This window comes from Arachis stenosperma, chromosome 8 (genome assembly GCF_014773155.1).
Source record: "Arachis stenosperma cultivar V10309 chromosome 8, arast.V10309.gnm1.PFL2, whole genome shotgun sequence".
NCBI classification, from domain to species: domain Eukaryota; kingdom Viridiplantae; phylum Streptophyta; class Magnoliopsida; order Fabales; family Fabaceae; genus Arachis; species Arachis stenosperma.
The window spans coordinates 53,357,775-53,371,376 of NC_080384.1; the positions used below are offsets into that span (position 1 = coordinate 53,357,775).

The 13,602-nt window shown below is 34.7% G+C and overlaps 1 protein-coding gene across 2 annotated transcripts; it reads right to left on the minus strand.

Annotated features, from left to right (window-relative positions):
* Nucleotides 1-790: 790 nt before the first annotated feature.
* On the minus strand, nucleotides 791-9,841 carry LOC130944303 (lysine-specific demethylase REF6). 2 transcript variants are annotated; one of them, XM_057872572.1, is made up of 7 exons: nucleotides 8,605-9,841; nucleotides 7,598-7,676; nucleotides 6,944-7,011; nucleotides 6,542-6,692; nucleotides 5,416-6,104; nucleotides 4,303-4,878; nucleotides 791-3,525 (listed from the first exon to the last, which is right to left on the minus strand). In XM_057872572.1, the coding sequence occupies exons 1-7, from the start codon at nucleotides 9,458-9,460 to the stop codon at nucleotides 1,169-1,171; spliced, it is 4,776 nt and encodes a 1,591-aa protein (XP_057728555.1). In that variant the 5' UTR covers nucleotides 9,461-9,841; the 3' UTR covers nucleotides 791-1,168. The 2 variants fall into 2 exon arrangements, with proteins under 2 accessions (XP_057728555.1, XP_057728556.1); XM_057872573.1 differs by having other exon boundaries at nucleotides 5,428-6,104; nucleotides 8,605-9,840.
* Between the last annotated feature and the right edge of the window lie 3,761 nt (nucleotides 9,842-13,602).

Below are 13,602 nucleotides of genomic sequence, written 5' to 3' on the forward strand. Positions count from 1 at the left end.
TCTCATGATTTGTCGGTCGCTTTTTTGGACAATTGTATTCTTTAATTTAATGAAATGAAAATAAAATAAGAATTCAAGTGTTATATAAGAAGAGTTTCATCAATGTTTTTTATTTTCGTATTCTTTTATAGGTGGTAAGTCATGGTTAAAATATTTTCGTCCATTTAATATTTTATTAGATGCAAGAATAAAATAAGATAATATAAAAACCGTTGAAATATGATATATGAATTAAAAGAAAAATACATTTTCTGGTTATAAAGACATGAAAATTTATTGTTTATTGACATTTTTGTTTACAAGTTGGAATACAAAAAAAATAATAAAATCATAACGTCAATCATACTGTTATTCTGTGGGACAAAGGTCTTTAATGTAGTTTTGCATAAGTGGTTTTCAAATGGTTAAAGGATGAGGTTTTCTTCCCAAGCAAAAGAGGAGTGCAAAGTGCAATAGTCAAATGCAAGTGACTAGTATTTTAAACATATACATCTCGATATTAAATGTATCCAAAAAAGTGAACGTGACTTGTTTCTTAAAATGGATCGAGTTTCATATAAAAAATATACGACAAAAAAAAAGGTGCAACTTTTTCAAAATTGCCAAAGAATCCAAACCTAAATATTCACAAGAGACTTTAGCTACTTTCTACGATTAGAGGTATCAACAGGCAGATGTGGGTGAATCAAATGACTTCATATATGGCTTCCACACATAGCCATACATACAGTCACAAACCATATGAAAATAGAAGAAATATTTCTAAGAAAATTCAGCTCAACAGTGAAAATAAAAAATAATAATAATAAATCTACTCTAAATTCAGCAATCATCTACAAAATGACACCCCTACCAAAATACACCTTAACCAGGGGAAGTGCCACTGGAACAAATTCTTAAGGATTGTACATAAATGTTGGAACAACATTTGCATGTGATAGAATTGGATGAATATCATGTTTCCAAATCTAAGCAATTGCTTCAATTAGAATAAACAAATGGGTTAAAAATACCCAAAAAGAAACAGAATTAATAGTTACTCTAAATGGCAATTGCAGGGATATCCTAAACTGTTAATAAAACCTAGTCCTAGAATGGTCAATTGAGCAATGGATTCATAAATTCATAAACCATGTTAAAGTAACAACAACATCTACTCCAATTGATATTAGCGACTCTTCTTTGTTGAGTGCCCAGTCTTACGCTTATGGCGACTGAAATCAGACACAAATCTGAATGTTTGCCCACAGCCTGGCTCGGCACATACATACGGTCGCGCACCAGTGTGGACTCGAATATGTTCTGTACGAGCCCATGCCCACTTGAAAGTCATCTTGCAGCCCTTCCAAGGGCACTTCAATGGGCGGTCATCCTCGTGAACTCGTCGGTGCTGCACCAGATATTTGTGCGAGAAAAACTTCTTCCCGCAACCTTTTACAGGACATATATTTCTCTTGTGATGCATCAGCTCCTGTTTTGACCCAAAACTCATGGTGCAGCCATCAATGTCACACTGGAATTCATTTTCCTCATCCTTCACTTTAGCATTGCTAGCTGCCTTTGCAGATGTAGCATTCTTCACCCTTTTCTTTTTGGTTTGTTTTTCTTTTGATATTCCATCAGACTCCTCGACTTTTGGGGCTCTCTTCCTAAGGCGTGTGCTAGGTCCACCTTCTTCCCCCTCTTCCATTTTCAAACTAAACTCTCTGGATTTACCAGATTGCTTATTCCGAATCTGAGATGCCTTTAATTTCTTAAGTGTCTGAGCACCTCGTTTTACAGACCGGGATGTCTGATTTTTCAGTTGGAGAGAGCGAGCTTGCTTCATCTGCTTAAGTGTCATTGGTTTTGATTGCTTGCTTCTAAGAGTTCTCTGCTGCTTCTGCTGAGAATCATCTTCCACTTCATCGTCAGAATTTACATCATCATCATCACCATCATCATCATCAACGCATTTCGCTTGCTTTCGTTTAGGAGTTTTATGGGCCAGATGAGAATTACTGTTTTGCCTATTTCTAGGAATACTACTCCGCTGCTTCTGAAAATGATCCTCCATTTCATCATCAGACATTACATCATCTCTTTCAATTTGTTTGTTTCGCCTTCTCTTAGAAACACTAGTTTGCTGCTTCTGAACGTGATCCTCTAATTGGTCATCAGACATTTCATCTTTAACCCCTCTTTCAATGCCTTTGTTTTGCCTTCGCCTAGAAACATTCTTTTGCTGCTTCTGAAAATGGTCCTCCAATTGGTCATCAGTCAATACACCTTTGTTTTTCTGCCTTTTAGGAAGACTTGTTTGCTGCTTCCGACTGTAATTCTCCAATTGCTCATCAGATGATACATCTTCCCCTGCTACATATTTGGCCAGCCTACCTTTAGGAGTCTTTCTATACTTGCGACAATGTCCCTCCAATTGACCATGTGATATAGCATCTTCTCTTGCAAGGTATTTCGCTTGCCTGCTTTTAGGATTCCTCTGTTGCTTCTTCTTCTTGTGTGGCTCCAATTGGTCATCAGACATCATTTCCTCTTTCTCAGCGATGTATCTGCCTTTTCTAATGTATCTGGCATGCTTGCTTTTAGAATTCTTCCTATGAAGCTGAAGAGAACCATCATCCAATGAATCCTCAGAAACTGCATCTTCTATGTCTTCAACTTGCATGCTGCTATGTTCAAATCTCTGATGGCAATCAGAATCATAGACCATTGTATCATCTGAAACCACATCATTGTCAATAAATTTATCATCAAGTGAATCATCAGAAACTGCATCACTTCCTGTGCAATTTGTTTGGTCACTTAAAGGTTTTCTATGATATGGGGGAGAATAATCCCCTTCCAAATCCGCACCTTCACTCTCAATATCCCTGGCTTGCTTACTTCTAAGAGTCCTCCTCAGCTGTTGGTTAGGTTTGTCTTCAGTTGGATTATCCAAATCCACATCTCTCTCAGCAAAACTGCCTTTCCTGGCTCTTCCATTCTCAATAGTCATTTTCCGCTTCTTACCTGATTTTCTGGCACTAGTTTCGCTTTTAGGGATGCTTCCTGATCTCTCTATTTTCTCATCATGTAATCCCCACCCATGTAAGCTTTTCTCATCTTCAACATCTTCAGAATCTCTTTTGGCCAAAAGAGGATGTACCTGACTGGACATCCAAACTTTACCACACCATTTCCCAGCAACTATCTTTTTCTGCTTGTTAACCCTTCTCTGATAGACCTTTGGTTCTAATGGTGAACTTGCTGGAGAGCTTTGGCCAAATGCATAATATATGACAGAATTGTAAGGCATCTGCTTACTGTAAAGAGGAGAACGGCTAAGAGTTGAACTGTAGAAAAGATTGATTCCCAGCTTCACACACCAGTCCCCATTCCCAGGAATAGCTTCCTCACTATCCAGGGCTACCTGGATCCTCTCCTCATCCTCCTTGCTGGAATGCCTGTACTCAATCTTCTTCCACAGGTAATCAATCCCAAGATCTTCTGCTACAAGCTTAGCTTCAGCCTCTATCTTGGGGAAATCTGTGGAAATATATTATTAAAAAAGACCCACAAATGAGAGGATATCTAGTAACACTATTTATACAATATTAACACTAGTAATCCTATAAGAGATTCAGAAATTATAGCAACAAGGTAATACACACTAGCTATAATCAATCCACAAAAACTATGAAAATGTTTTCCAAAATCAGCAAGAAAAACCTGTTTGATATCCAAGTTTTAAAGAATATTGTTATGGCTTATCATAGATTTTATAACAAAAAATTAAAGCTTAAATGAGCTTTCACAAAGTTGAAAACATGAGAAACATAAACAGGAATATATATTGCTGAATAGTTTTGTTCAACTGACTTCTAGAAGAAAAAGAAAATAGAGCAAAATATATATACGCACACACATACACACACATATACAAACGTGCGCGCGCGCGCACACACACATACACACATGCTAAAACCTTTAACTAGAAGTTAACTTCTTTGTTGGTTCCGATGATGACTTCCATATAGTGTGACAAGTTTCACTGACTGAATAGTGAATGGACCTTGGATAACTATTTCATCATGAAAAAAGTAACTTCTCTCACCTTTTGATAACTTCCATCCCAAAAGTCTCACGTTTCATGACCAAAAGTTGAGATGTTTCTTGGGCAGTTTACTCTAAATTTACTAGGTGCTCACTTGAAAAGGGAAAAAGAAGTGGGAAGAAAAACAAGTGGTAGAATATTTATGCAAGAACATGGGATGAGATAAAATGTAATGCAGCATAAACTGATTAGTTGATCAATCACCACACCTGGATGGCATAGGAGCATTATGTGGGCTCCACCTATTGGGCGAAGTTGCTGCTCTGCTTCTACAGCATGCTCCAGACAGAAGACATGCATTCTAGATGAGTCTTGATCACCTTGTGGCATCACTGAGGCATTTTTATCATCATTTGGAACCATAGCCTTGCCCAACAATGCTTTTTCAGTATCATTGGTATACATTGCCCTCATATTTTTTAATGCAAACCCTGAAGCAGTATCAGAATCCTGTTTTTCTAAAGAGTGGTCAAAAGATTGATGACTAAAATCATTTCTGCTATCAGGTCCAGTAAGGGGAATAGCACAGCCATCTTGAAAATTAGATGGTGATCCTCCTAATGTGGCATTAATCACAGGTGATTCATGACCATCAACTACAATATCTGAGTCACCATGCTCTTCCTCAGAGTCGGAAGAATTTCCATATGTTGAAGCCAACAATGCAAGAGCTGTATTGCTTTTTCCAAGGGACTCCTCATAATTACGCTCAGCAGTCTGTAGCTGATACTGGGCAGATTGAACAGGATCCTGATACAATCCTTGGGTCTTCTTTTCTGTCCACCCTGCATGTCACAATAAAATGGATAAGTTGTTTCACTCATCTAACCATTAATTTATATATGACAAACTTTACAGAGATGAAGCAAGAGATATCAAAGGCATTTGTAGACACCTAGGTTGTTCTTTGATAATTCATATGCATATTAGAAGGGTTTAGATAGGGATCTAATGCATGTTTCTATGCTCCTATTATCCCAACCCTATGATAATGACATATGCTATGATGCAATCAGTTACAAGTTCATGGCACCATTGGCAGTAGGAATAAAGCAAGATAGGCCCAATCCATACTAATGCAAAGCCAATTCATCCTACAGGGTCAACATTTGTGTTGTGCTCTACAGAAGGAATTTATCAGGTTAGGTTGGTCATACCAGCTGATCTCTTCCATATCAGGGCATGACAAGGGCACGAAAAATATCAAAAACAAAGATGCTTCATCATTATTGTATTTGAAGATTTAAAGAAACTTAAAAACTACTTTTGGTGCAATATGAAACACAATATGGAAGGCATGAAATAGAACCATAAAAACCTGCCTGCATACATACTTGGTTCAGGAAAAGCCGCTTCTTCATGGGCAATAAACTTTTTGCTAGACACTCCAGAACCAACTACCCAATCGTTAAAGAAACTACAATCAGCTGACATGAGATATCTAGCAGCAGATTCTCTAGGCTGTACAATAGCTACACAAGGAAAGCACAATATTCCGCATGTGACACATGAAAAAAGTCTCTTATCTGGCGATCCATCCCCTTCACCACTTTCTCTTTCATTGTCACCTTGATGTTGCTTGGAACTTGAAGAGCAGATGTTGCCATTTACATCATATGAGGAAATCATGCTCCTTTCACACAATGAAGTAATCTTGTCTTTTATAGAAAGGGAACCTTCTTGCTTGATTCCTCTGTTCATGCTGAATGCCAGATCATCAGAAACAAAACCTTTTGAGGAATTCATTTCCTCGGAGTTGCATGCACCAAGGGAAAATCGAGAGTTCACTTTCCGTTGTTTGGATCCAGAACGTAATTTTGAGCAAAGAGAAATGTCAAATGAGCTACGAGGTAGAAGTATTATCTCAGATCCCTTGCTGAGTTCTTGAAGCAGATCATTGTTCTGTGACACATCCTGGACAAATAGTTCTTTAATTACAGTTTCCCCTTCACCCCTCTTCTTATCTTTAAGGCGAGAACTCCGTGGTTCAGCAGTGATACTCTCAGGAATTCTGTATGTAGAATACAAAAAATATTTACAGGAAGAATATATTATAGAGCTCATTTTGTCATCATAATCATTGTATATGTGTGTGTGTGTGTGTGTGTGTGTGTGTGTGCGCGCGCGTGTGGGAGTGCAGACTTGAGTGCGTGAGGAGAGAACACATGTATGAGCAAATCATATTAGTGGAGTGACATTAAGTCCTCAACAAGGACCACCCTAAAAAGGCAAATTGTCACTATTAAAAATACACACATTCCGATGTCTAGAACCAGTGATTCACATATTTTTAAAATTAGATTGCATTCTGGAACACTGTTAATAAGGTACTGTTAACAATGGCATCAATCTACTCAAACAAAAAGAAAAGAAAATGTAGTTCTGGTAAGATATCAGCATCACCCTGTTACAGCCAAAAGTAAGAAGCCATAATAGCAGAAGACAAACCTAGAACACAAAGCTAAGGCTAGGTCATAAAGTAACTGGAAATGTGAAACCATAGGAGAATGATTTACTGAAGCCCTCCGAATAGCAGCATCTTTTGCAACTCTCAACCATTCAGGCGTTGCAATATTGGCTGCCTCTCCACAATTAAAACCTACACAGCATAGTGACATACATCAAAAGCATTAGAAAGATTCAACTGAAGAAAAAGCGGCAGCCCGGTGCATATCACCCTATGTTATGTAGGGTCAGAGAAAGGGCCACACGCAAAGGACGTAATATAGACAACCTAATCTGATGCAAGCATCAGCGGCTGATTCTACGGTTTGAACTGTGACCTTTAGGTCATATGGAGACAACTCAACCGTGTGTGTGTGTGAGAGATAAGCTTGCCAAGAGTCTTACCATGACTAAACCCTGTGTGATAAGCTCTTGGAAAAGTCACAACAAACTCCCCAGCATTTTGAACCAACCTGGTAACGATTGAAAGGTAAGATGTCGATAGAGCACCATACCAGAAAAAAGTGGCTTCAAATTATTGCAATGACAATTACCAACATCCATTATTTTTAAAAAGTTATATAGAAAGGAAATATTATTAGATGAAAAGAAGGTAAAGGGTTAGGGTCCTTTGAGCCAAAAGAAAATGAGAAATATTCATCAAGCTGAACAAGTAAACCTTTAGAATTAACAACATTCATCGTACCGAACAAAAAAAATATTCCAAAAAGAATTAACAACAGAACAAAAAATCCCCAACATAACTGGATGCTGCGATGAATTCCGATAATTATTTGAAATTCGAAATTGTTTTGACTGATTGTTCAAGATTAATTGTTTTTAACTAGGGATACATTTCCAGCAAGACCAAATTTGAAATCTAAACTGAACTTCAACAGCTTTAAGTTGATTGAAATCAAGTGGAATATAAGGGGAATCTCAGTTCTAACAACCAACTGCTAATATAAGTATTATGTAATATACACATGAGAATTACACAGATGAGTAACCAAATAAGATTACCACAACCTATAGTATGGCATTAGCAAGGGTTAGTACCTGCAGCATGGAACACCTGCGTTTATCAATACTTCAGGTGACATCACTGTGTTTTTCTCGCCAAGAGTAGAAAAAGTAACTGTTGACGGAAAACAATTCACATGTAAGTTTTATAAGATGCTGATTGATATATAAAGATTGAAAGTTAAGTGTCATCGTCTTATCATATGGAGATCAGTTCCTCTGTTATCCCAGATGAAACCAACCAATATGAAAATCGATCCACAACTGACTGAAATAATAACATTATACAACAAGGCCAAAATAAACAAAGAAGATAAATAAAATAAAAAATAAACACTTGGGAAAGAGAGATTAGAAATTACTCTATAATCCTCAATAAAGAGTTATTGGGAATCCACCATAGAACACCTCACAGAAAGCAGAGAAACAGAACCATAATGCCACCGAACACACTACTCGCAGATAATAAAACTTTTGCTACCTTAAATAACGGACTAACCTAAGCCCCAGGCTCATTTCACAAGTACGCAGTCCAAATTCAAACCAGAACAGAAACTCGGTCAACATTCAACACTCATCTTGCTCATGTTCACAAACATCACCACCAAAACACATCCCTAAAGACTTCCTATCCAAACTCAATGATGCTCTTCCACAAACCAGTTCACAGCAAAACCAAAACCTTTCCAATGATAAAACACAGTATAAACAATCAAACAGCACCATAACCAAAACCTAAAAATGTCCAGAAACAGAGGAGCTACCAAAGGATTTTGTTTGCTTCAATTAACAAACTATGCTCTGGTCCAACAGAAAGCTAACTAACCCTAACTTCACTTCTGGACTTCTGGTCAAAACTATAACAATTCAACTTGATTTCGCTGAACATGTTGACCTAAATTGGAAGCTCGAAGCTCAAAGTGCATACTTGAAGCTACTTAGCTACAATTTGGGAATTGGGGATAGCAACAATGCAAATTGAAATCCAAAGTCCAAAAACACAAACACTCTGTTATCCCCTGCAAAAAGTGAAGAAAACTCACCAAGAGGATTAATCTCAGAGCCATATCCATGAACCCTAACAACATCTTCGAACGCAACGGCTGCATCTCTCGGCACGCCATACCAGGTCTTCCCAGAACCCATGTGAAGGTAATTCAAGCTATGGAGGTCATGGTCCTCAACATGCCAAGCGAACCAGCTGAACAACATAGCCAAATACACCATAGGAGAAGTAACACCAGGTATCTCCTCCTTCATGAACCTCAACAAAGAACCATTCGCCCTCGAAATCTCCCTCATATTCCACGCCGACTCCGCTAGCGCCGCCGCACACTCCTCCCTGCATTTCCGGCTGAACGCCGAGCCCGGCATGTCGTTCGCATACTCCACCGAGAACGGCTTGTCAACGGTCGCCTTCCAGAACAGCGTCTCCACCTCGAGAGGCCCTAGGCCACCGGAACCACCACCACCTCCTCCTCCCTTCCGGTGGCCTTGGTGGTGAAGATGATGCTTCTTGAGGTAGCTCTTCTCGAATGCTTTGGCCTTAGCCTCGAATTCCTGAAAAGTGTAGTTCTCACCGCTTTGCCACACGGGCCTCTGAACGGGCCTGGGCCGGCGGGGGCAGAACCCGATCTGCTGCTGGCGAGTGGTGAATGTAGGCTTTGAGTTAGGCTCGTCGGGCTTAGTCAGCGAGCGAGTGAAGTTGGCAATTGCAACCTTCCTCGGCGGCGGTGGAAACGGCGGTATGATCTTGCAGATTCCGTACTTGGAAGCTTCCTTCTCGATCTTGAAAATGTAGGCGATCGGATCTTGGAATTCCGTTAGCGTCGGCCTGTACTCCGGCGCTAACGGCATCGACTTCAGCCACTGGAAAACGTCGCCGTTTGCTTCCGCCATTCATCAAAGTAAATAACAGATAAAACAAAGACCTTACTCTTACTCTTACTCTTACTCTTATTTTTTTCCTTTTAGGTTTTTTGTTTTGTTCTCAATGAATGGCCATTGAGAACGCGAAAAAGAAGATAGAGAGAGAAGTGAGTTATTCTGTTCTCTTCAGATTCGCATGGTGGGTGGGTGAGTGAGCGAGTGAGTAAGTGAGTGAGTGCTTTATTGTTTTTGTGATTTTTTTACTCACTCTCTTTCTCTTTTCTGTTTTCTCTCTCTCTGTTTTTATGTGTTGTTTCTCCTTCCTCTGTTTTCAATGCCTACAGAGGAAAGAGAAGAGAACGGTGAAAAAATAATGAGAGAGAGAGAGAGATTGAAAAACAGGGGAAGTATGAAAGCATTAGCACACAGTAAAGCAGGGGAGAGAGTGGAACATGTGACTGATGTGAGTTGGGGTTTTATCTCTCGGTTTGGGTTTTGGGTTCGGGTTGGGTTTTTTGGTTATGCATTTCCGAAAATGCCACTCATTCTTCCTCTTATTTACAATAACTCTAGTCCTAGTGTTGCTGACTTGCTGCATTTTCCTAAATTTGTTTAGGGTTCATGATTTGAGTCAATGTAGTTTCAGAAAGATTCAACTCTTTAAGCTATATAGTGTGTACAAATTTATTCATAAGAAATTCTAAAAATGAGATTATTTTTGTTTTTTAAATTGGACGTCGATTAAAAAATGTGCTGTAAAATACTAAATTACTAAATATTTCTTAATAATTACTAAAGGCATACTTTTATTTTTAATCTATATTTAAAAGTTAAAATTAAATGGTGTAATTCTAATTATTTTAGTTGTGTGTTTAATTTGAGAACTTGTAAAATAAGCCTATACAAATATTAATTCATTGATGAATTCACATATATTTTCTTAGAATAATGTTTTTTTTATTAATTAAATCTAAATAAATTAGTCAAACATAATAAAAATTAATTATGATCAGTATTATTTTAAATTTTATTTTTTAATTTGATTAAATTTAGTTTATAAAAAATTTGAATGTATAACATTATTCATTTCGTTGTTATTATTAGACAAAAGGTTAGAAAAATATGTATTAATAATTACTAGCAATCGGAATTTAAGTATTAACACACTTATTTGTGTAATTTCATTTGTGAGTCAGATTACTCAGCTGTTTTTCTAATAATGGTGTTTAATGTTTCTTTGCTTTATTTTATTAGCAAAATAAACTTATCTCTTTTTGGATTTAGTTAGATTTACTTTTTTTCAAATAATATTCTCTCTAAAGATCAAAATGAGACTCTCCTAGATTATAGCATGTCTTTACCTATTCTTATTAATTACTACTAAAATATTTAAATTCCGATAAAAATGTAAGATTATTACAAGCTTCTAATCAATTTTATTACTCCAGTCAACGACTTTTATGTAACAGCAAAGCATGGATGTGTCTCTTCACTTATTGTGCATACGTATGTGTGGGGTGGATAATAATAAATAAATAATATCAAATAGATTCCTAAAATATTTCGGATCAGATATTTTTGTCATTAAAAAAATTGTATTATATTAAAATTGCTAAATTTTATAAAATTTAAACATTTTAGTATAATAATTTTTTAAAAATAATATTAGATACAAAAATTTTTAGAGACGTAAAAATATATATACTCTTAAATAAAATAATAACTTTAACATATATGCCCTTTTTCTGCCGCTTGAACCTCCTTTGTTCTTTTATGTTTATCTATATTTATATCCACATATATTTATAGTTTTATAGTATGCTAGTAGTAGTATTATTGGAATAGCAACAAATTTGTCTGATTCATTATTTTTATATTTATTTGATATTTTGGTTATGTTATCTTATTGAATGTTTATTTCCCCTAATTCAATGCCAACTTCAAACTAATTAATTTGACGTGTTACCTTTACTTAATATTATGGTTATAAGATCATAATTTTTTTAAGTATATATATATATATATATATATATATATATATATATATATATAATTATATATATATATATATATAAATGCTATGTTATACTACTAGATTTTTAAATATATGAAGCATCAACACAAAATTGATTTATTGTTACTCGCAAATGAATATAAAATTGAGATCTCATTGAATGGTATAGTGGTAAATTACTGAATTGCCTGTTCTGCATTTTTATCGACCAACTTTAATTAAATTAGTCCAAATTTAATAAATTATTTATGTAATATGCATATAAATTATATTATTTTATCTTTTCATCGTTCTTCGATTGATATTATTGATTTTTTATTTTTTTTATTTTTTATTTTTAAAAATAATAAAACAAAAAAATTATGAGAAGATAAATAAAAAAAATAAAAAAACAAAAGAATAAAAAATATGATGAAGAAGAAAAAAAAGATAAAAAATTTTTTGAATTGTACAAAATTTATCAAAAAATAGTACTAAAATTTTTTAATCATGATACAATTTTTTTTATTTTGATGTAAGAAATTTTTTATTTAATTAAAAATTGGTGAGTTCTACCCATGCTCTAAATCAATATGTAAATTATCCTCTATGACGTGGCACATTTTAATTGGATGTTTAATTTTAATTTGAGTTAATTTAATCCAATAAAAGTTAACATCTTAACTAAAGTAGAATATTTTGTAATTAAATATTTTTTTAAGATGGATGATTATATAATTTTTATAAATATTAAAAAGTAAATTTATATGTTTTTTTACCAAATCAGTATTAATTTGATTCGTTCCACCCTTCCATTGAAGAACACTTCCTTTGGTGAGTGAATAACATTTCCTCCCTTCTACTGTTCTTTCCTACTCAAATTCGTTCCTTCGCCTTTTTAATTTTTTCATTTTAGTTATTTTAGAAATTTTATACATGTATTTGACTGGAACGTAATTTATGCACCTTCAATGGTAGATTTTTTGTTAAACAAGTTTTATGGGACAGAACTAGATATTTGACCTCTATACAGTGCAAAGACTCACATCTTTTTAGAGGACTTTCTTACTTAGATATATTGTGAGATCGAAAGGCTATGATTAACTGGTTGCTTTTTCTTTTCTCTTTGTTTTTTTTCTTTTGTAAAACAGGCCTGTTATCCTTCCATCTTGTGTCATTCTCCCCATATTAATGATATATTTTTTTCTAAGTCTGATATAATTTCTTAGCATAAATGCTTACAATTCTAAAGTATTACAAACCAAAAGTGGACCAGAAAGTTGAAGTTTACGAATCTAGATTGGTAGGATTCATTGAAACTAGACATCAAATATTCACTGATTGAAAGTAGAGCAGGTCCTAGAGTTGGTCCTGCTGCTTCCACTACATCAACTAATGCCTTCTCTGAATTAGGGTTTTCTGGAAGTATGATTTGAGGAAGAAGTATTATAAGAAGGACAGAAAAGAATTTACCTTAAAAATTATCAAAAATAAAATGGTATCGAAATTTTTTAGTCATGACATATAAAATTTTTTAACCAATTAAAAATTATTAGAAAAATACTTAATTTTTGTTTCTTTGAAGATTTCTTATGTCATTCGCCAAAAATTCATGTATTATTATCAACTAAGTGATGTGTTTTTCTTATTACTAAACTCATATATAAGAGGTGTAACCAATAGCATAAAAAATTCTAATCATAACACAAGAAATTTTTTAACGTGGCATATGCAATTTCTTACTCAATTAGAAGTTATCAGAAAATTTCTTTAACTTGTAGTCTTTTAAAGATTTGTTGTGTTATTCACCAAAAATTTATGTGCCATTATTAATAACTAAATGATGTGTTTTATTATCATTAAACTGATTGAGTGATTTTGAATTCAAATATAAAAAGTCTAGCTATTAATGTGTCATTTACAATAAATTGATATATTTTTTGAATACATAACACATTTGAATTTATTTTGTTGGTTAGGTGAGTTAAGATTTTAGATTTGTGGTTCTTTAAAGATTTATTGTGTCATTTCTAAAAAAAGTTATGTAACATTTATAACTATATTATGTGTTTTTATTATCGTTTAACAATGTAGTACTAAACTAATATATAAGATATTTAGTCATTCATATGTCATTTACAATAAATTGATATATTTTTTAAATCTAAAACACATTTGA